At 32.7% G+C, this 23,249-nt stretch overlaps 1 protein-coding gene across 1 annotated transcript; it reads right to left on the bottom strand.

Annotated features, from left to right (window-relative positions):
• Positions 1-8,390: 8,390 nt before the first annotated feature.
• On the bottom strand, positions 8,391-20,631 carry LOC144559141 (LEAF RUST 10 DISEASE-RESISTANCE LOCUS RECEPTOR-LIKE PROTEIN KINASE-like 2.1). The gene is made up of 3 exons (XM_078308102.1): positions 19,710-20,631; positions 10,165-10,203; positions 8,391-9,560 (listed from the first exon to the last, which is right to left on the bottom strand). Exons 1-3 carry the CDS (start codon positions 20,476-20,478, stop codon positions 8,449-8,451), a joined length of 1,920 nt encoding a protein of 639 aa, XP_078164228.1. The 5' UTR covers positions 20,479-20,631; the 3' UTR covers positions 8,391-8,448.
• Positions 20,632-23,249: the final 2,618 nt, after the last annotated feature.

The raw sequence follows: 23,249 nt of genomic DNA, 5'->3' as shown, positions 1-23,249 counted from the left end.
ATGATAGATGATTCGTCGTGTTCTTCTTTCAAAAGTGAAATCGAATATTATAAAACAAAATATCGAATCTTGTAAATTCTTAAATCAGAAAATTCAAATCAACGACATTACGAATTCAGCCTCCCTGTTTGACATATTTTGTAAAATACTGTATAGCCATAAGATAAATACTGTAAAGCCACAAGATGAATACCGTAAAACAACAATGTCAATATTGTAAAACAACAAGATGAACAGTCGATCCATCAAAAATTAGAAAACCAGACCAGATCGACAGCTGACATATTAGATCAAATTAAATCAAACTCAAATTATTACCAGATCGAATCAAGATCAACCAGAATCTCCGTAAAACTAAACTAGATAATGGAGAGATTATGCAATTATCTTAATATCCGTAAAATGCCACAAAGAAAGAAAAAGATTAGGTACTAAAAATAACAGAAATGCACTAATTGTCAATGTCTCTTCAACTAGATCCACAAAGCGGGGATAAGACATTATCTCGTTGCTGTCACGGCTGTCGCATCCGACAAAACGATAGCTGTTAAAGAGAAAGTCTCCGTACACACTAAATGAGCCGTAAATGCTTTTACATGTCTGACAAGAGGCACTGTTGGCGTCGGAAATATACACGCCTCTTTACTAGGTTTTCTTATGAGGTCACCTAGTTCGTACATCAAGAGCACGGCTATATGGGTTTTACCACATCCAATGCCTAGGTAGACAATTACATTTTCCTCCATGACCTTCTTGCACAAATCGATCTGGTACTTGAAAAGTTGGACAAAAATTAATGAAAAGAAAAGATCGTAGTCTTTGAAAATAGATAGAGAGAGAAGCGATAACTAATTGCTTGCTTCCTGGTGATCTTTTTGGGTCTTTTGGCTGAATTGAAGGCGAGATCATCCCTCTTTCATCCATGGCAAACAGAAAGCAAAATCAACAGAGGCGAGAGGTGAGAGAGAGAGAGGAGAGATGAGAGGTTTTGTTTTGAAAATGAGATTACAAAAAGAAAGAGACGATCAGATTGGAAGAATAATGAATATTTAAATAGGCGAAATATGGAAAAAGATTTGAATACCCGTTGGAAGGTGGGACCAAGCCGTTAAAATTAGTTAAATGAGAGTGGATAAGATCTGTGGACAAAATGTGAACAGTAGATGGTGGATGGAAATCTTTTCTCATTTATAAAATAGATATGAGTGTACAAAATCAACCTCATGTTTTAAAGTTATTAAAACATCATAAGTAGAATTAGGATGTTCTTAAACTTACCAAATTCGTTAATGAAAACTCTAATGATGAATACAACCGTTAATACATATCTATTTCACGAGTGATTTGTTTACATATCAAATTTATAAAATTTTGAATTAATTTAGTATAAAAATTAAAATCAAGCAGTAAAAAATAATGGAAAAATAAACGTTGAGGTGGTTGTAATGTAATCTTACTGTTATAAAATTAAAAAAAATTAATTTTAATTTTTAAATTTTGGAAGATACTAAATCGTAGAGCCAGTTCTAAAGATTTTGGAATCCGAAGCGGAAGAAAAGTTTGGGCCATTTGCATATACAATTTGTTTATAAGACCAGGTAATACGCTTCTATAAGTATTTCACCACCATATGTTTATAAGTTATTTTTACATTTTCAAAGTCCAAACAGTCGACCCGAGCTGTTCAACATGATATCCATATTAAAACATGCTTAGAAATCAAATGTTACATATTTTGGATTATTTTTACTATTTTTTAAGATTGGTAGAAAATCATTATTTTTAATAGTCTAGAATTTTGTGAATAATGATTTTCTACCAATCTTAAAAAAAATGTAAAATTTAGTCTCCAAGCATGTGATAAGCTGAAATTATATCTATTGAAACCTAGGGTTTGTTATGTAAATTAAGCCAAGTTTTGATTAAATTAGGTTTAATTAGGTTAGAAATGTCCAAAAGTTCAAGTTATTGCTCTAGTTATGTTTGTTCTACAGGTAATCAAGTGTTTGGAGCTTAACGAAGCAAAACGGGTGAGTTAGCACGAAGATTGGAGCTTCTGCCAACATTCATTGCGGCCCGGAATGGATCCATTGCGGTCCGCAACCAAGCAAGCCAGAACCAAGCAAGCCAGAGCATTTCTGCACATCCATTGCGGCCCGCAACCAAACTCATTGCGGCCCGCAATGACTTCTCCAGCACAGCATCTTCATTCCAGCACACCCATTGCGGCCCGCAACCAAATCCATTGCGGCCCGCAATGACTCTTCAGATTTTTCTGCGCAGTCTGTTAACTTCCTCCATGCACTGCGGCCCGCAACTAGGTCGGTTCAGGGCCCGAATTTGCTATTTTTGGTTGGTTATTTCTAGGTTTTGGAGGGGTTATAAAAGGGGGACCTGTAGAATAGATTGAGTACGTTTTTTAGGCAGAATTTCTAGGGTTTCAACAAGGAAGAGCAAGGAAAAGCTAGAAGAGAGAAGAAGGAAGAAGAGATCATTGATCAATCGGTTTTATTATTTTCTTTCCTTTGGAACTCTTTTATTCTTTTGATTTGATTTGTATCTTAGCCATGGCTGGCTAAGGGCTTTTCTAGGGTTGATTAGGGTTGTACTTGAAACATTTGTTATGATTTAGTTGGTTTTATTTTATATATTCTTGTTCTTTGTTATGATATATTCTTTATTTTAATTGATTGTGAGGACTTAATCGAAATCACATAAAACCCTAGGATTTGGTATTTGCAATTGAGAAATTGAATATTAGGTCCAGACCATAAGGAATAGGGTATTCGATAGGCTAGGTACCGAGAGGTGACGCTTGTCTTATACGGGCTTTACCTAATAGTTTAGAGAATTGTGCCAAGTACCGAGAGGTGAAAGATAGTTTTCTAGATTTATTGGGACAGTAAGAACTTAATGACTTTAGATTAGGGTAGCCAAGTACCGAGAGGTGACGTTTATTCTAATTTAAAGATGATATTAATATAGAGATATCCCTTTGTACCTACAACACCCAACTGTGCCTTCATAACTAAAAGAACAAATTTAATAAACCAATTAGTCATAACACTAGTGGATAGGAACCCTAAGAAACCCTAATTTCTCATACTTGTTAAAAACTCAGATTTTGCTTTAAGACTTTAGTTTAATTCATTTTAATCGAAACCAAACCAACCTTTGAACAAACAAAAACCTTTTTTACTTTCTTTTACTAAATTAAATTGTTAGGTTAGATTTGATATTCCGACTTGTCCCTGTGGAGACGATCCCTAAGTACTACTTGACAATGTTGTACACTTGCAACCGAATTGAGTGTAAATTAGGATTTATTACTTGTGTAGTAAAAATCACATCAGCATGTTTTAATATAGATATTATGTTGAACTGTTTGGATCGATTATATGAACTTTTAAAACATAAAAATGATTTATAAGCATATAGTACTTATTGAAGTACTTATAAAAGTGTATTAGCGGATCTCATTTTTTTTTATTGATATCAATAGATTATATCTATTTCTTGAAAAATTTGAACCAATTATACAGATTATTTTTTTTTTCTTTTTAAATACAATTTTTTTTTTTTTTGACCTCTTGGATCTTGAAGCCAAGCGCGGTCTCCTGTACCAGTGCCGGTCCTCGATTGTTGGGGGGAAAAAAAAAAACCTACACGTAGTTTACTTCCTTGACTAATCAAAGTTGGAAATTAAATCAAAAACTGGAGACTCGTTAAGTCTGAGACCACGGTATTGCATCAACTCTCGCCCCGCCCCCCGAGTGCATATTCATTACGACTTTTGCTCTTTAAATTGGACCTTTCTGCTCGTACCAAATGATTGACGTGGACCATCTACGGTCAGAGTAAACATTACCAAAGATGCTATAATAACTTTGAATCATTTACATTAGATGAAGCAATTGATTAAGTCAATAAAGTTCAGCAGTTAAAATTAAACTGATACCTTTGCAAAAGCTGATGATATTTATAATATTATAGGTGGTAGAGCATGTTATGAGTTTTCTTTTCTCATCTGATTGCATGAGTTATGTTATAATACTTTTCACTAAATTTAATTTGTTTTCTGTCATGCTGTATAAACAATAACCTGCAGTATATAATAATATATGAGATATCAAAAGAAAAGGCCACAGATGATATATATTATCAAATTATCCGCGTGATAATAAACACAACGCATTTTTTTTAATATTTGTCCCTTCCAACTATTTTTACTATTTTATAATAAGATAGTAGCTCCGTACGATTAAAAAATAGAAACAAAAATGTGCAAAAACTCGGGGTCCACTTTCTTAAGAAAGAAAAAGAAATTCACCTAGGGTGCAAACGGATCAGATAGTGGTAAAATCATATCCAAACGGATATGTATCTGTTTTTATTTTTCAGATCAAATATTAGATAGATACGGATCAGATATTAACTGGATACGGATATCTGTTTTTTATAATAGTAGATAACATAATTTTTTTCATAATATATCTCCATTCTTATATTCTGCACGTAGTTGTCCTGATCCGCCAACAACTGAGATTGAAAAATGAACTTTCAAATTGAATATCAGCCCTTCAATCACATAATATATCTTGTTTTGATTAAATACATCTATATTATGTGTAAAAGTCTAAATTTAGTTAAAAACAAACTCGCTACAAGAACTGATACATGATTTGTCACTATTAAAATAAAATTGAATGAATCCCTAGCGATTCGTTTCCTTATTTCTCTTTACAACGATCTCCAATTCTTGCAATTAAATTATTTCCTTATTTTTTCGTTTCCTCCATTTCATTTCTCCTCTCCATAGTTTCAACAATAAAAATGAAAATTATCATATTTTTTGGGATTTTATTTAGGGCTAATATATCTTTGTGAATATATGAATAGCATATATTGTGCTGATGGAAACAATCATATCTTTTTTATCTTAATATATATATATAGAGAGAGAGTGAGAGAGAGAGAGAGGAGGGTTCAAATGCCTCTATTTTTTGTGCCTCCATCATGCCTCCATTTTTTAAAACTTTAATAACTCAAAATTTAAATCTTAAAATTTTAAAAAAAGTTGGATATGAACTATATCATTTTATCTATGCACATGTAAAAAATTATGGCATTTCAACTTTGTTTTAATTGTCATTTTGAGCTTGTAAAAATGTATACAAATGTGGATAATTTCTAGACATTGATTTTTCAACTTATTGATTCATGTGCATAGATAAAATCAAAATGTCATAATTTTTTATGGGCACATAGAGAAAATAACATAGATCACATCTAACGGTTTTATTTTGATGTTTAAGTTGTAAATTTTGAGTTATTTAAGTTTTTAAAAATGGAGGCATTTGAACCACCCTCATATATATATATATATAGAGAGAGAGAGAGTAAGGATACGCTACTTCAAGAATTAAACGGGTTGTTTTTATTCGCGTTCATATCTCTAGTTTCGAAGTCCAAATAACCGATTCAAACCATTAGATATTTAATCTATATTAAAATGTGCTTGGAGACCAAATTTTACATTTTTTTGAATTTTTTTACTATTTATTCAGATGGTTTGAAAATCGCTGTTTTTATTAAAATTCTGCACCATTAAAAAACAACAATTTTCAAACCATCTTAATAAATAGTAAAAAAATTTAAAAAAATATAAAATTTGGTCTCCAAGCACATTTTAATATAGATTAAACATCTAACTGTTTGGATCGGCTATTTGGACTTCGAAACTAGAGATATGAGTGCGAATTAAAACAACTCGTTTAATTCGCGAAGTAGCGTAGCCTTACTCTATATATATATATATAGAGAGAGAGAGAAAAAAAATCCTTATTTGAATCATTTAATTATATCTTTTCTAATTTTATTTATTTACATATTATTTCTCCTCTAAATCGTTTAATTACATGTCTTGCTTGTCTTGCTTGTGGAGAAAATTAGATATTAAATCGCAATGATACTTCATATTATATTCGATCTATTTTTTTTCATTTGTCGTAGTTTCTTTTATTGTTATTTATTATTTGGATATCTACTTTTTCTCATTTTTGCCTTTTATTTTCATTTAAGATGAGGATTCAAATGCCTCCACCATGCCTTCATTTTTAAAACGTTAATAACTCAAATTTAAATCATAAACTTCAAAATAAAACCGTTAGATGTGATCTATGCTATTTTATCTATGTGCTAAAAAAAATATCACATTTTGATTTTCTTTTTATGTGAATCAATTAGTTGAAAAATTAATGTCTAGAAATTATCTACATTAGTACGTTTTTCTGAGCTCTTGATGACAACCAAAACAAAGTTAAAATGTCAAAAAAAATTATAAGTGCATAGATAAAATGATGTAGATCATATCCAAAGATTTTATTTTGATTTTTAAGTTTTCAATTTTGAGTTATTAAAGTTTTTAAAAATGGAGGCATTTGAACCCTCCTCTTCATTTAATTATATTTTTTTCTTAATTTTGTGTGAATGTCAAACAAAAAGGTCTTTTTATTTTCCTCAATCTTATAATATGTTTCCGTTGCAATGCACGGATATGATACTAGTATCAAAACTATATAGTATATATCTATTATTCGGATACAGATAATTAAAATTTAAAACCATATCCTTATCCGTATCCGCAGGGATATCGGATATCCGTATCAAATTTTCAGATACAGTCGAATAACATCCAATTCGTTTGCACCCCTAAATTCACCCGTGACGGCTAAATAAATTATCGTCCAAATATTTGTACTCAAGAACTGATGAGCATCAGATAAAAAATTGGTCCGAAATCTAATCATAACCATCTAGTGTTAAGTTTTACGCACATTTTTATCCGCACAAATCTTAAAGCTGTGTATACGAATCTTAAAACAAATTGAACGATTATGACTGGACATCAAACTGATTTTGGGCCAATGACAATCTAAGCCCCATCTTCCTTATACCCAACAAGGGATCAAAATTTGCTACTTTTCTTGAGATAATATCTTTAGGTGCTTATATAAATGAACCAGGTGTTTATATAGATCAACCAAGTGTTTATATAGAAGACTTAGACTGCTGTTCATCAATGATTCCAATAAACCTCACTTTTTTAGTATAGCGAACTCCATTCTCTATTGATTTTGAAGAGAGAAAGAGAGAAAGGAGAAAAAATAAATAAATAGAAGCATATTTAGATCTCAACGAAAAAAGTCACATATTTGCAGAGAGAGACATTGTCTCCAAAATTTTGTACAACTTGCTTCTAAATTATACTTGTAAAACAAAATTTAAAAAAAAAATCTTATGTGTCAAAACAATTATAAAATTACTTTTCACTATATATCCTACATCCAAGCTCGGCCCTGCTTGTACCTACATTTTTGGTACATAAACAACATACTATTTATACCTAATTTTTTTACAAATTATTATTATAATATTGTTTTACTCGTGTTGTTTATATATGCATTAATTATAAAATGATTTGATTGAATATTCGTTCATAGTATCCGCTACGAGGACACGTGAAATTGAGTGTGTCAATTTAGTAAGATTCTAAATAGCGCACTATAGTGTTTTCAGATCATAAAAATTATAACATTATCGGTGCTATATGAACATAGCACGGTTTTTTTAGCTGTTTTACAATGACGTGATAAACGCTTTTTAAACCTTTGCAATTTACCGATAGCATCAATTGATCCTGCAAGTTTTACAAATACTTAGGCATGGAGATTCATTTAAATTTTTCTGTATGTTCATGATCTAAATGGCGTCGATTGATCCCAGGATGAACAGACTGGAACTTGAGAGAATTGAGCCTTGTCATTTCAAGTTATTTAACAGTTACCCCTTAAATATTATTTATTACTAAATTATATATGTAATTATTAGAGTAATTTCATCTTAATACATCAATAATTCTTATGCTACTAAACTCTCTACAATAGTTCCAAATGTTTTTGCTGTTTGAGGGTTGTAACAAGGTCGGAAACATTTAACGCAAACAAATTAGCAGCAGGTAGATAACAAGACAAGTCAAGATCTCCGTTATGCACTATTGTATTGAATTCAAAAATGTTGCCGAGTTCTTACTTACTATTCTCATATCTTTTTCTCTAAATTAATAATGTGTCCACATTATCATTAGAGCCGAGTCTGAAAAGCCAGAAGGCCAATTAATTAGTACTCTGCTTTATCATGATTTCTCCCATTATAAAAGATGAATCTGCTTCAAAGAAAAAATTCTTTATACATAGCTGACATAAATATATAGACATGAACACAAACATGTCTTATGTTACTGGACTCAGAGACCATTATTAAGGTGTAATTCGAGCTAGAAAGGATACCTCCATTTAATCAGAGAAATCCATTAAAAAATGTATCGGGTTCAACTTTTTTTAATGCATTAAAACTTACAAAAATTTAATAAATCCCTTCCATTCGTTGTTATTCAAATGAGATTGACGCAGTTACATCAGTAGGCCCCTGGTCTAGTACTGGAGGCAGGGAAACGTTCAATGGTGGTGGCAAAGTCAGATCATCAATGCTTCTATCCAACATATCAAGTACGGCGCTCATCGTAGGTCGTGAATGTGGCATCACCTGGATACACCACAAGCCAACAATAGTAACTTTTCGAACAATTTCTTCACTTAAATCTGATACTCCATACACAGAACAAATGTTGTTTTGCTCCACACACTTGTATATATAGTCTGGAAAATAGATCTCACTGGTACTGTCTGATGATTCCGTTTTGCCTTGCTTTGCTCCAAACATTTCAAGCACCATCATTCCATAACTATAAACATCAGATTTACTCGATACAACACCAAAGTTCCTTGAAAACACTTCTGGTGCTATGTATCCTATTGTTCCCCTCATTCCACTCATTGATATTATGCTCTCTTTTGGCTGACAAAACTTGGCTAAACCAAAATCTGATATTTTAGGGCAGTAATCTTGATCAAGTAGAATGTTATGCGGCTTGATATCGAAATGAACAATGCGAGTGTTGCAACCTCGGTGCAAGTATTCCAACCCCCGAGCTATCCCAACCGTTATTTCGAATCGCCTCGTACATTCTTCATTACTCAATGCTGAGTTTTGACTTTCACGAAGGTACTTGTCTAGCGATCCATTTGACATGAATTCATAAATAAGAGCTCTCTTAGATCCCTTCATGGAAAACCCTAATAGCCTGACTATGTTAACGTGTGAAGTTCTTGCGATGGACACCACCTCACTGGTAAACTCAACCCCGTTACTTTCACGGTCTTTAAATACCTTGACAGCAACGGGACTTCCATTAATGAGGTTTCCCTTGAACACATTAGCATATCCCCCTTGTCCTATTTTATGATTAAAAGATTTGGTTATCTTTCCGATTTCAGAGAAAGTGTACCTTTTGGGGGCCAGAGATCCAAAATTATACAAAGTAACCTCTACAAGTTTTTCCCTCTTCCTTTCTTCTGTGCTAAACCAATTTTTTTTATTTTTTCCAGAATAAAAGAGCAAGCAGATGCAGACTGCAAACAAACCAATGAATAAGGAGATGCCTACAATGGAGAATGAAAAGCAAAATTACTTTAAAGAACACAATTTGAAAAAAAAAATAAGTAAAAGTTGGAGATCAAGCCATCTAAATATTTAATATTCTCAAATGATTGTTCATTTTGGATTTCAAATCTACGACTTTTCACACTGAGAGCATTATTTTTGCTACTTGAAGACTCATTCTCGATTTAAAACTTTTTTAAAACGGTGTACCACTTAAAAGTTTCTCCGACTAAATGGAGATCCATATAGTTTCAAAAATCTATATCAATCAGATGAATATTTGAATTATATCTATGGTTTTAAAAAATAAGCAATTAAATTTAATTTATTGTTGCCCTCCAAGCTTTTCACAAGTTCGCCCGACCATCTAATTAATTAATTAATACTAATAGTAGCGCCTGCGCCTTAATTTTCCTTTCAATATATAGTTTCCACGGAAAAAAGAATTATAATGTTGGGTAATTGCCTGTCCATAATTAATTGTACCGTCTTAATTACATACTACGTACATAGCTTAAATAGGAAATTATGCACTCATATTGCAGTTATAATATGATTATGCAATACAAAATGTATATATATTGCTAAGAGAAATTGTATTACCTATCGCAACACCAAGAATAAGATGGCTCTTCGCACCATCTGCAGCACCACGGAAAATAAAAATGAAAAATTGATTAGATCAACACAATGTTAAATAACATATAATGAAGCACGGATTTAACTCTGATTCTAGTAGTGCATATATCTATCAAAATTATGTATGTCGGTTTATTTTATCCAGTTCGGTAAGTTTTATTGACAACCTACTTTAAAAATGTTATTTTGACAATTAGTATTTTATCTTTAATTTCACAAAAATCACAACAAAAAATGACATGATTACTTGTATAAATTAATCGTGAATTGATCATAAAACATACTAAATGCAAATTATCATTAATAAATTAAAAATAATTAACAATACCACCTAACACTGCAATAAAAAATGAGGAGGGTTCAAATGCCTCCATTTTTTGTGCCTCCATCATGCCTCCATTTTTAAAAACTTAAATAACTCAAAGTTTAAAACTTAAACGTCAAAATAAAACCGTTAGATGTAATCTATGTTATTTTCTCTATGTGTCCATAAAAAATTATCACATTTTGATTTTGCTTTTATATGAATCAATAAGTTGAAAAATCAACGTCTAGAAATTATCCACATTTGTAGACATTTTTACAAGCTCAAGATGACAATCAAAACAAAATTGAAATGCCATAATTATTTACATGTGCATAGATAAAATGATGTAGTTCATATCCAACGGTTTTATTTTGAATTTTAAGATTTAAATTTTGAGTTATTAAAGTTTTTAAAAATAGAGGCATAATGAAGGCATTTGAACCCTCATCATAAAAAATAATAAAATATACATCAATATTCATGAACTTAATAAATTATTTGCACTCAACTTAAATTATAAAATATTTAATTTGGAAGTTTCTCAATATCATATTGAATAAAAATCCATTCAGATTAAGAAAAAATATTATAAAAATTAACAATAAAGTGATAACAATCAAATATAAAGACTACAATCAAATATTACGTATAGTTTTTTTCCTAAATTATTTTATTTAGTGCGGTCCGTTTTCCGTTTATATGGCCAAATAGGATCAATTAGTTAGTAACTTTTATTATTTTTTTTTTTGTTTTTGCACTTATTCGTTATATGTATTCACTTCAGGGGCGGACCTGAGCCCCGCTGTTAATGAGTAGTAATGTGGATAAAATATACTAATGTGGATAATTTCTAGACGTTGATTTTTCAACTAATTGATTTACATAAAAAGAAAACCGAAATGTGATGTTTTTTTAGCACATAGATAAAATAGCATTGATCACATCTAACAATTTTATTTTAAAGTTTATGATTTAAATTTTGAGTTATTAACATTTTAAAAATGAAGGCATGGTGGAGGCATTTGAACCCTCATCTTAAATGAAAATAAAAGACAAAAATGAGAAAAAAATAGATATCCAAATAATAAATAACAATAAAATAAATGACGACAAATGAAAAAAAATAGATCGAATATAATATGAAGTATCATTGTGATTTAATATTTAATTTTCTCCATAAGCAAGACATGTTATTAAACGATTTAGAGGAGAAATAATATGTAAATCAACAAAATTAGAAAAGATATAATTAAATGATTCAAATAAGAATTTTCTATATATATATATATATATATATGAGATGAGCTATGGTGAGCTATAGAGTAAAAGGGGTTTATACTCCATGGCAAAAAAATTCCATTTTGAAAATTCAAACAACCGATCCGAACTGTTCATCTTGTTCTCCATATAGAAATGTGCTTGGAGACCAAATTTTACATTTTTTGGAATTTTTTTACTATTTATTAAGTCACTTTGAAAATCGCCGATCCGGTGGTCCAGAAAATTTTACTGTTTTTACTGTTCACCCGGATTTTCAGATTTTTCAAAGTGGCTTAATAAATAGTAAAAAAATTTCAAAAAATATAAAAATTAGTTTCCAAGCATATTTTATTATGGAGATCACATCTAACGGTTTGGATCGACGATTTGGACTTTCAAAATGAAAAAATAGCGTGGAGTACAAACGCATTTTACTCTGCGTCTCACCGTAGCACATCTCATATATATATATATATAGAGGTTGGCTAAGATCAAAGTGGTAGTTCCTAAGCTTTGGTGCTACCAATTCGTTTTTCAATTTTCAAAGTTCAAAACATCGATCCGAACCGTTCAAGTTGTTCTCCATATTAAATTGTGCTTGGAGACCAAATTTTACATTTTTGTAAAATTTTTTACTATTTATTAAGCCACTTTGAAAACAGCTGATCCAACGGTGGCTTCTGATTTTACTGTTTTGTTAAGCCACCGTTGGATCAACGATTTTCAAAGTGGCTTAATAAATAGTAAACAAATTCAGAAAAATGTAAAATTTGGTCTCCAAGCACAATTTAATATGGAGAACACATTGAACGGTTCAGATCGACGTTTTGAACTTTGAAAATTGAAAAACGAATTGGTAGCACCAAACCTTAGGAACTACCACTTTGATCTTAGCCAACCTCTATATATATATATATATATATATATATATATATATGTATATAGGCTGTGGCTAATTTGCTGCCGGCAGCATTTCTGCCGGCGGTGCTGCCACCGTTTTTTCTATTTTTTTATGTTCAAACGACAAATCTAAACCGTTAGATGTTTAATCTATATTATAATCTACTTGGAGACCAAATTTTACATTTTTTGGAATTTTTTTACTATATATTAAGCTGGTTTGAAAACCGCTGATTTCAATGCTGCAGAAATTTACTGAAATCAGCGGTTTTCAAACCAGCTTAATATATAGTAAAAAAATTCCAAAAAATGTAAAATTTGGTCTCCAAGTAGATTATAATATAGATTAAACATCTAACGGTTTGGATTTGTTGTTTGGACATCACACGGCTAAATATAGCCCCGGAAGCACCTCTGCCGAAATGCTGCCAGCAGCAATTTAGACAGACCCATGTATATATATATATATATATGTGTGTATATATATATATATGTATATATATATATGTAGAGGAGGGTTCAAATGCACCCAAATTTTTGTGCACCTAAATGCACCTTATCATTTTTCTCCATTTTCAAAATCCGAATAGTCAATCTGAACCGTTAGATGCGATCTACATATTAAGATGTGCTTCGAGACCAAATTTTACATTTTTTAGAATTTTTTTACTATTTATTAAGCCACTTTGAAAATCGCTGATCTAATGGTCCAGAAAATGTAAAATCAGCGATTTTCAAAATTGTGACGCCCCGACGGCCGGGCCGGGCACGCGACGCGACAGAACGACATCCTCGCATCGCGATTTTCAAGTCAGATGTTTTATTTGACTAATCAGTATCTCAAATTTTTCATCAATATATTTCTCTTCATCTCTCACTTTTTCCTTTCTCTTATTCTCTTTTCTATATTTGGTATCTTTTGTATTTTCGTTTTGTTATATGAATCGGTAACAGATATCAAAGGAATATGTCATATTGGGGGATCTATGCATGGGAGCCGCGTGGCACAATAAAGCCACCTCGTGTTTTCATTAATTTAAATTTGTCTATTTTACAATTAAAACCTTCAATATTTTCTAATATTATAAATAAGTCCAAAATAATTAAAAATGTATACCGGGGTGTTACAAATTCTCCTCCTCAAAAAGAATTTTGTCCCCAAAATTCAAACGGATGATACTCAAATCAATCGGGACAAAACAGACGATAATTAACTCGAATGTATCAGGTACAAATTAATCAATCGGAGAAAATATTCAACTTGAAGTAAATGAACTTATTTCTGTACATTTATCTACACATTAAAATTCTATACTTATATAAATTCATGTCAAATAGACTATATACCAAATGATAATCAAACAGGACCACAAATAACATATAATAATTAAATCAAATTTATCATATACAAGTCAATCGGAGAAGACAGTCAATTTGAACCGAACCACAATTAAAACGATTATATAAAATCATATCATGCGGATATATAAATAAGATAAAATAATTAACTTTTGAATCAAATTTATTTAGGCAATTTTCAAACATTCAATTATTTTAAATTCAATAGGCAAATATATAAAATTATCAAATCAATTGGAGAAATTTATCAACTTAAACCAAATTAACTAACTTTTCATATGAATAATCAATCAGATTTCAGATAGATCAGACAGTCAAAATCTCAAGAATGAAGATTTCAAAGTGCTTTCAAATTGGAACTAGCAGATACGAGTCAGATGTTTTATTTGACTAATTCCACATATATCAAAATTAAAATGAAAATAGATAACAAATGATACTTGGACCCAAATACAGTCCGAGGAACGAATGCTCTGATACCATTCTGTCACGCCCCGACGGCCGGGCCGGGCACGCGACGCGACAGAACGACATCCTCGCATCCATCCGCCGTCCTGTCAACCTACGTCGCAATAGAAATAAACAGAAACAATACGAAGTCAGCTACAAAGCCGAGTAATCAGTTATTTAACGACGCAGCTTCTCTATAATTGGCTTAATAACAGTAAACAACCATTTCAATAGGATTGGATTAATCCACACAATTAAAAAATCAAATTACGTATGCAAATTTAACCGGTAATATCAGTTGGGTCTAGGTTTTTAGTAAAATCAGTTCCATTCCAGTTGGAATCCCTGAAACAGGCGATTCCCAGTATTTCCAGTCCATTAAAAACAATTTCAGTATCTAGACCCCATATTCCAGTTAAATATGCTATCATAATCCGATTACCCAATTCAATAGCAAATAAACCATACAAATCGAAACCACACATTATAGAGAAGTCTGATTACCTGATAGTGATCAATTCAGAATCCAATTCAAGTTGCAATAACTTTTCAGAATCAATGCGACGTAGTCAGAATTTTAATCGAACATGAAATATTAATCAGTATCTCAAATTTTTCATCAATATATTTCTCTTCATCTCTCACTTTTTCCTTTCTCTTATTCTCTTTTCTATATTTGGTATCTTTTGTATTTTCGTTTTGTTATATGAATCGGTAACAGATATCAAAGGAATATGTCATATTGGGGGATCTATGCATGGGAGCCGCGTGGCACAATAAAGCCACCTCATGTTTTCATTAATTTAAATTTGTCTATTTTACAATTAAAACCTTCAATATTTTCTAATATTATAAATAAGTCCAAAATAATTAAAAATGTATACCGGGGTGTTACAAAAATAGCTTAATAAATAGTAAAAAAATTTCAAAAAATGTAAAATTTGGTCTCCAAGCACATCTTAATATATAGATCGCATCTAACGGTTCGGATTGACTATTCGGACTTTGAAAACGGAGAAAAGGGATTTGAAAAATAGGGTGCATTTGGGTGCACAAAAATTTGGGTGCATTTGAACCCTCCTCATATATATATATAGAGTAAGGCTACACTACTTCGCGAATTAATGGGGATGTTTCAATTCGCGCTCATATCTCTAGTTTCGAAGTCCAAATAACAGATCCAAACCGTTAGATGTTTAATCTATATTAAAATGTGCTTGGAGCCAAATTTTACATTTTTTGGAATTTTTTTACTATTTATTAAGATGGTTTGAAAATCGCTGTTTTTTAATGGTGCAGAATTTTAATAAATACAACGATTTTCAAACCATCTTAATAAATAGTAAAAAAATTCCAAAAAATGTAAAATTTGGTCTCCAAGCACGTTTTAATATAGATTAAACATCTAACGGTTTGGATCGGCTATTTGGATTTCAAAACTAGAGATATGATTTCGAAACTAGGCTAATGTGCTTTCGGTAGCATATGAGCCGAAATACACACGGTCCAAATTTGAAATTTCAAAATTCAAAAAGTCAATCTGAACCGTTCATCTTGTTCTCCATATTAATATGTGCTTGGAGACCAAATTTTATATTTTTCTGAATTTTTTTACTATTTATTAAGCCACTTTGAAAATTGTTGATCCAACGGTGGCTTAACAAAACAGTAAAACCGTTGGATTAGCAATTTTCAAAGTGGATTAATAAATAGTAAAAAAATTCAGAAAAATGTAAAATTTGGTCACCAAGCACATATTAACACTACAGCAAAATGGAATTTCTGCGACCGGTATTAGCGACCGGGGATGACGCCGGTCGCAGAAATTCAATTTCTCGAAAAAAAATAAAATAAATTTCATTCATCAGGCGACCACTAGCATCTGCGACCATATCAGCGACCGGCGCCGTTACCGGTCGCTGAAAGTATTGGGTAAAAAAAAAAGGCGTCAGCCTTCTCCCCCGCGCCAGACAGAACCCTAGTTTTTTCAATTTTCCCCCGCGCCCAATTCAAATTTCAGTGATTTTTGGTGATTTGCTGCGATTTTGTGCTCAAATCTCTGCTCAACAAGTTAGAACCTCGAATCTCTTCTCAAATTTCTGCTCAATTCGATTTTCTATTCAATTCGTATTTTTTTCAATTCGTGGTTAGAAGGAGCTTGAGTGGACCAGCAGAGGCGACACTGGTATCTTCTCTCTTTTCCCTTGTTCGATTTTGCTTAGTGAGATTCTGGATTAATTTTTTTTTCGTTAATTTGATATTAATCTAGCTATTGGAAGAGGAGACTGCTAAAAGAATTGAAGAAGCAATTAGGAAGAGGGCCAGCAGAGTTTGAGTTCAGAAGCTACCTTGATCGCAGCCAGAGAACGGTACTTAATTATCATGTATTTAAATAATTGTATCCGGGTGGTACCAAATTAGAACGGTACTGGTACTGACAAGTTAGATATAGGTTTGTGTAATTTAGATGTTATTTGGTATGGTACAATGACTTATGTAGTTTAAATGTTTTGTTTAGATATTATTTGAGATATGATTGGCATTTATGTTTGATTTTTGGTATGTTTAATTTGTTATGTTTTTTTGGCACTTGTATGTTTGATATTTGTTGTCTTATTTATGTGTATTGATGTAATGTTGTATGTTTGTTATCAAATATTATGGAGAAATGTAAATAATAAAACAAACAAAAAAAAATGTTGGTAGAATCATCAGCGACCGGTTTTGAGTATCAGCGACCGGAAAATCGGTCTCTGATACATTTTTCTGACGTCAGCAAAAAACAACAGCGACAAAAAAAATTAGTCACAGAAAACTTATCAGAGACCGGATGACATCAATCAGCGACTGGTGACGTCATCAGAAGAGTATCTGCGACAATGCTTTCAGCGACCGGACTATCAACGACCGGAATCGGATATTTGCGACCGGGATTACTATCAGAGACCGGCGTCATGACTATCAGCGACCGGAAAACCGGTCGCTGATAGTCTTTTCTGCTGTAGTGTAATATGGAGAACAAGATGAACGGTTCAGATCAACTTTTTGAATTTTAAAATTTCAAATTTGGTCCGTGTGTATTTCGGCCCATATGCTACCAAAAGCACATTAGCCTATCTATATATATATATATAGAGGACGGTTCAAATGCACCCAAATTTTTGTGCACCCAAATTTTTGTGCACCCAAATGTACCTATCTTTCAAATCCTTTTTCTCTGTTTTCAAAGTCCGAATAGTCAATCTGAACCGTTAGATGCGATCTATATATTAAGATGTGCTTGGAGACCAAATTTTACATTTTTTGGATTTTTTTTACTATTTATTAAGCCACTTTGAAAATCGCTGATTTTACATTTTCTTGACCATTGGATCAGCGATTTTTCAAAGTGGCTTAATAAATAGTAAAAAAATTCTAAAAAATATAAAATTTGGTCTCCAAGCACATATTAATATATAGATCGCATCTAACGGTTCGGATTGACTATTCAGACTTTGAAAACGGAGAAAAAGGATAGGGTGCATTTGGGTGCACAAAAATTTGGGTGCATTTGAACCCTCCTCATATATATATATATATATATATATATATATATATTAGAGTAAAGCTAGCGTGTGACATGCTCACCAAGAAAGTTTGGTGAGCATAACTCCAAAAGTATATCAGATCGACGTCAAATGTCAAATCCAAACCGTTGAAATCCATGTACTTCATGAGTAATGCATATATATGCAAAATTTTGAAAGTTTCGAGTTTATTTGCTACACGGTCAAGTGGTCAAAGAAATGAACATTTTATTATAAGTTATTTTATATATTCAATTTTTATTATTTCTTTGACCACTTGACCGTGTAGCAAATAAACTCGAAACTTTCAAAATTTTGCATGTATATGCATCACTCATGAAGTACATGGATTTCAACGGTTTGGATTTGACATTTGACGTCGATCCGATATACTTTTGGAGTTATGCTCACCAAACTTTTTTGGTGAGCATGTCACACGCTAGCTTTACTCTATATATTAAGATAAAAAAGATATAATTGTTTCCATCAGCACAATATCTTTTATTCATATATTCACAAAGATACAGTAGCCCTAAACAAAATCCGAAAAGATATGATAATTTTCATTTCCATTGTCGAAACTATGGAGATGAGAAATAAAATGGAGGAAACGGAAAAATAAGAAAATAATTTAATTGCAAGAATTGGAGATCGTTGTAAAGAGAAATAAGGAAACGAATCGCTAGGGATTCATTCAATTTTATTTTAATAGTGACAAACCATGTAACAGTTCTTGTGGCGAGTTTGTTTTTAACTAAATTTAGACTTCTACACATAATATAGATGTATTTAATCAAAAAAAGATATATTATGTGATTGAAGGGCTGATATTCAATTTGAAAGTTCATTTTTCAATCTCAGTTGTTGGCGGATCAGGACAACTACGTGCATAATATAAGAATGGAGATATATTATGAAAAAAATTATGTTATCTACTATTATAAAAAGCGGATATCCGTATTCAGTTAATATCCAATCCGTATCCGTCTAATATTCGATCTAAAAAATAAAAACGGATACGTATCCGTTTGAATATGATTTTATCACTATCCGATCCATATCCGATTCGTTTGCACCCCTAGGTGAATTTCTTTTTCTTTCTTAAGAAAGTGGACCCCGAGTTTTTGCACATTTTTGTTTCTATTTTTTAATCGTACGGAGCTACTGTCTTATTATAAAATAGTAAAAATAGTTGGAAGGGACAAATATAAAAAAAATTGCGTTGTGTTTATTATCACGCGGATAATTTGATAATATATATCATCTGTGGCCTTTTCTTTTGATATCTCATATATTATTATATACTGCAGGTTATTGTTTATATTTTTTATTTTCTAGCTTGTTTATACAGCATGACAGAAAACAAAATTTAGTGAAAAGTATTATAACATAACTCATGCAATCAGATGAGAAAAGAAAACTCATAACATGCTCTACCACCTATAATAAAAGTATTATGATGATTTAGTTACCACCAACTATTAAACGGCCGACTAATTGACCTAAACGGACATTTTTTACAACACGGCCAACTACTACTCTCAGGAGCCGGGAACACAAAAACCCTCACCAAGAACGCAGTTGTCAAATCCAACTTCGATGCAATAACGGAAGTAATAAAAAAAAAACTATTCATAAATAATTAAAAATAAATAAATTGTACGTACCACATCTGCCATTGTTGCAGAAACAGGTTGGGATGAAGGTAGAATTGCTCGTGACATTATACCCGCACTGGCCTCCCTTTTCCTCACACTGCACGCAGTAGTCCGAAGGGTTGCTCCATGCCAGCTGGAATCCAGCTAACAGCACCGATCCATAGGTGGTCGGAAGATCCAGCACCTGAGGATTGACTACGTTGCCCAGCACTGGCACAATGACCACCTCTTTACATTCATCCACCCACTTGCTGTGGTTAATAGCTGGGGGTATTGCTGTGCTCGGAAAGACATAGGAGTATCCAAGGATACTACTAATCGGGATAATTTCAGCTGAGGTATAGCTAGAGTTGAATGGGCAATTCAGGAAGAAAGTGAGGTTGATAACTACATCTGTGTAATTCAGCCATGTGTAAGGGGTGAACGAGACGTTATGCCGCACTATTGGGGTGGAGGTGCTCTGTGACAGGATTTCAGTGTCCACAAGGGAGATCGTTTTTTGCTGGTAGCTTATGTCTGTAACGGTGTAGTTGGCAGAGCTGAGATATAGAATAGGGGTGTCGTCATAGTAGCAGTATATCCGAAGGCCGGGATAGCCGTAGTATGAAGAGTTGGTGTCCAGATTGTACAGAGAGAAAGGATAGGTTACTGTGATGTTGCCACAGCGAGATGAAGAACCGCTTGATTTGGAGCTTGTGGTTGTGGAGCATGTGCCATGGATGAAGATCAGGAGGATGAGAGAGAGGGAAAGGGAGTAGAGAGATGGAAAGAGAGGCATGGAGGAAGAGAAGCACAGAGCCGGTCAAAAGTTTGAGCATTTGGTCATGAATTTTGGGTATTAGTACGTGCAAGTCAGCAAGTGGGACCTGCGGTTGCTGGAGAGTTTTTTTCGTTTTCTTTTATTTTATTTTTTACTTTATAGTGAAGGTGACGCAATCTAGGGATGCTCCTTGACCACTTGCACACAGGTTTGAAATGAAAGCTTCTATCTGACTATCTCTCCGTACAGAGAAAATTCAAGGAAGCCATCTCTCTGATCAATCTGAAGAGATGCACTGTTTTATTGAAATAATACTCTTTAAAATCTCAAATTTTAGACTACGGGCGCTATCTGTCAAAAAAAAAAAAAAAACCTCAAATTTAACTATTTCGATTACCGATTCTTTTGGATTAACCAGAAGAAGATCACAGTGCAATTCGGGAAACTATTTGTGTTTTAGAGGAATGTATCTAGATTATAGTGCAAGCAAGTGCTAAAATTTTTTTCAATTAAAATATTTTACCATCTTAAATAATTATTAATGAAACTTTTCTATACAGTTGTCGCTTGCTTGAATATCTGTCCTATGCTAACTAGACTTAAAAAGAAGAATTACTTAATAATTATTAATTTTAACGGTATTTTTTATTTAATTCTAACAATCACAAGAAGACTTAAGAAGAAGAATTGGGGTCCGGATCGTACGGTGAGAAGGGATAGGCTACTATGATGTTGCCACAGTGAGATGAAGAACCGCATGATTTGGAGCTTGTGATTGTGGAGCATGCGCCATGGATGGAGATCCATGGAGGATGAGAGAGAAGGAAAGGGAGTAGAGAGGAGGAAGGAGAGCCATGGAGAGAGAGAGAGGCAGAGAGCCGGTCAAAGGTTTGAGCATTTGGTCATGAATTTTGGATATTTGTGCTTTTTCTAAAAAAAAAAAAAAATTGGATATTTGTACGTGTAACGGTGTAAGCCAGCAAGCGGGATCTGCGGTTGCTGGAGACTTTTCTCGTTTTCTTTTGTTTTGTTTTTTAATTTTTAATGATATTGACGAAATCTAAGCATGCTCCTTGACCACTTGTATACAGGTTCCAGATTTGAAATGAAGGTTTCTATCTCCAGTACAGATAAAGTTGGAGGAAGCCATGCTCTCTGATCAACTTGAAGAGGTATTTTTTTTTTTTATTGAAATGGATACAAAAGTAAACTCACCTCAATGATATTCAAATTTGACAAATTGATTGATGCATGAAATTGCAGTAGTGCATAAACACAATAAACACAATGGAAGAGCTGTGCAAGTTAATGGATCCAAAAGTTGAGAAATTTATTTATTTATTAATTATATTGTGATATGGACTGATACCTTGTTTGCCGGATCTCTAGAGTTCAATTCTCGCCCAACATCACCTAAAGCAAACAAATGTTTCGAAATTTACAGATTCGCACTTAAACAAGAACATGAAAACTAAACAAGAGTTGTAGAATTAAGTCTGATTAATGGCAGGACCCAACAAACTAGAAATCCTCAGGTGTCCTGTGACACCAAAATGCACCAAAACACTGCCCTGGAAGATGCTCTGCAGGCTCTCGAGACTAGGCAGCTGGTCACCTTTGGAGCTGCGAGGCTCCTCCAGCTCATTCCTCAGTGCAGCAGTTCTTGTCTATCATCCCTATTGCATTCTCAACAGGCGAGAATTCCATTGACTCTTGACTTCACCGTCTCCACTCTCCAACCTATTCACCAATGCGAACAGTAATGGATCAGTAATGGGTCATAGTATCTCGTGCTTATTTTGATGTTAAAAGATCAAAAGACTAGGTCCCTAGCATTTCCTACATAAAAATGTAAAAATAGTCTGACAAAAGGATTTATTTAGATATTTGTTGTCAAGCTTATACATAAAAAAAATAAAAAAAATAAAAAAACAGAGAAATGAAAGTGAAAACAAGCATTGTTGTTTGCTAGTAAGATGTAGCATTTTGAACCCGAATGCATTCACAAATTGAACCATCTATTAAATATGTGATTTAGCACATTAAACAAATAAGAACTAACATTTGGTCTAGTAGCAAAGACACATGGACTCTCATGTGGAGGTCATGGGTTCGAAATCCGAATGAAATCCTTTATGAACAATTAAAAAGTCGGTAGGCTAGACCTTCACCTTTCCACAAAAACACACACACACACACATGGGTACATTTGGAAGCACTCTAGAATAGCTAGAATAACTACTATTTGAGAATAGTGATTTTTGGAATAGTGTGAGAATAGTGTTGATGTGGTGCTATTCGGAATAGCGAAAATGTTATTTGTATTGAACATTTAGAATAGCGATAGAGGGATTAAACATTTGAGAGAGCACCAATTGTTATTCTGACTTTTTGTAGGAATAGCGGAACAGCGCTATTCTCTCTATTCCGAATAGCAATTGAGTATGTTTGGATGAATCGGAACAGCGTTATTCTCGCTATTCTCAGTACATCCAAACATAGCCAAACAAACATGTCATCTTGCAAGTGCAAATAAGTTCGATAGCTTTGCTTTAGACAACTGAAATTCTGATGATGCAATTTTCTCCTAGGAGTTCAGTTAGATTAAGAGCAAAATAAGTTTGTACCAGATAAACTTAGCTCACAGTGCACACGTATATATTTTTACCATCATGGCATTAATAATGCACTAAATTATGAGAGGGTATAAGCATAAACAATAAAGTTTTCACATTTAATATGCATTTGAACTCTACAATGCAAGTAATAATGCACTTTTTTTTAAATAT

Source organism: Carex rostrata, chromosome 9 (genome assembly GCF_964058835.1).
Source record: "Carex rostrata chromosome 9, lpCarRost1.2, whole genome shotgun sequence".
In the NCBI taxonomy this organism is placed as follows: Eukaryota; Viridiplantae; Streptophyta; class Magnoliopsida; order Poales; family Cyperaceae; genus Carex; species Carex rostrata.
This window is presented reverse-complemented; position numbering and strand designations above follow the sequence as displayed.

Coding starts and splice junctions, on each gene's coding strand:
- LOC144559141 (XM_078308102.1), bottom strand. CDS start 20,478: ATGCCTCTCTTTCCATCTCTCTACTCCCTTTCCCTCTCTCTCATCCTC. Junction 10,204..19,709: donor CTGCAACAATGGCAGATGTG/GTACGTACAATT, acceptor GTGGTGCTGCAG/ATGGTGCGAAGAGCCATCTT. Junction 9,561..10,164: donor TATTCTTGGTGTTGCGATAG/GTAATACAATTT, acceptor TCTCCATTGTAG/GCATCTCCTTATTCATTGGT.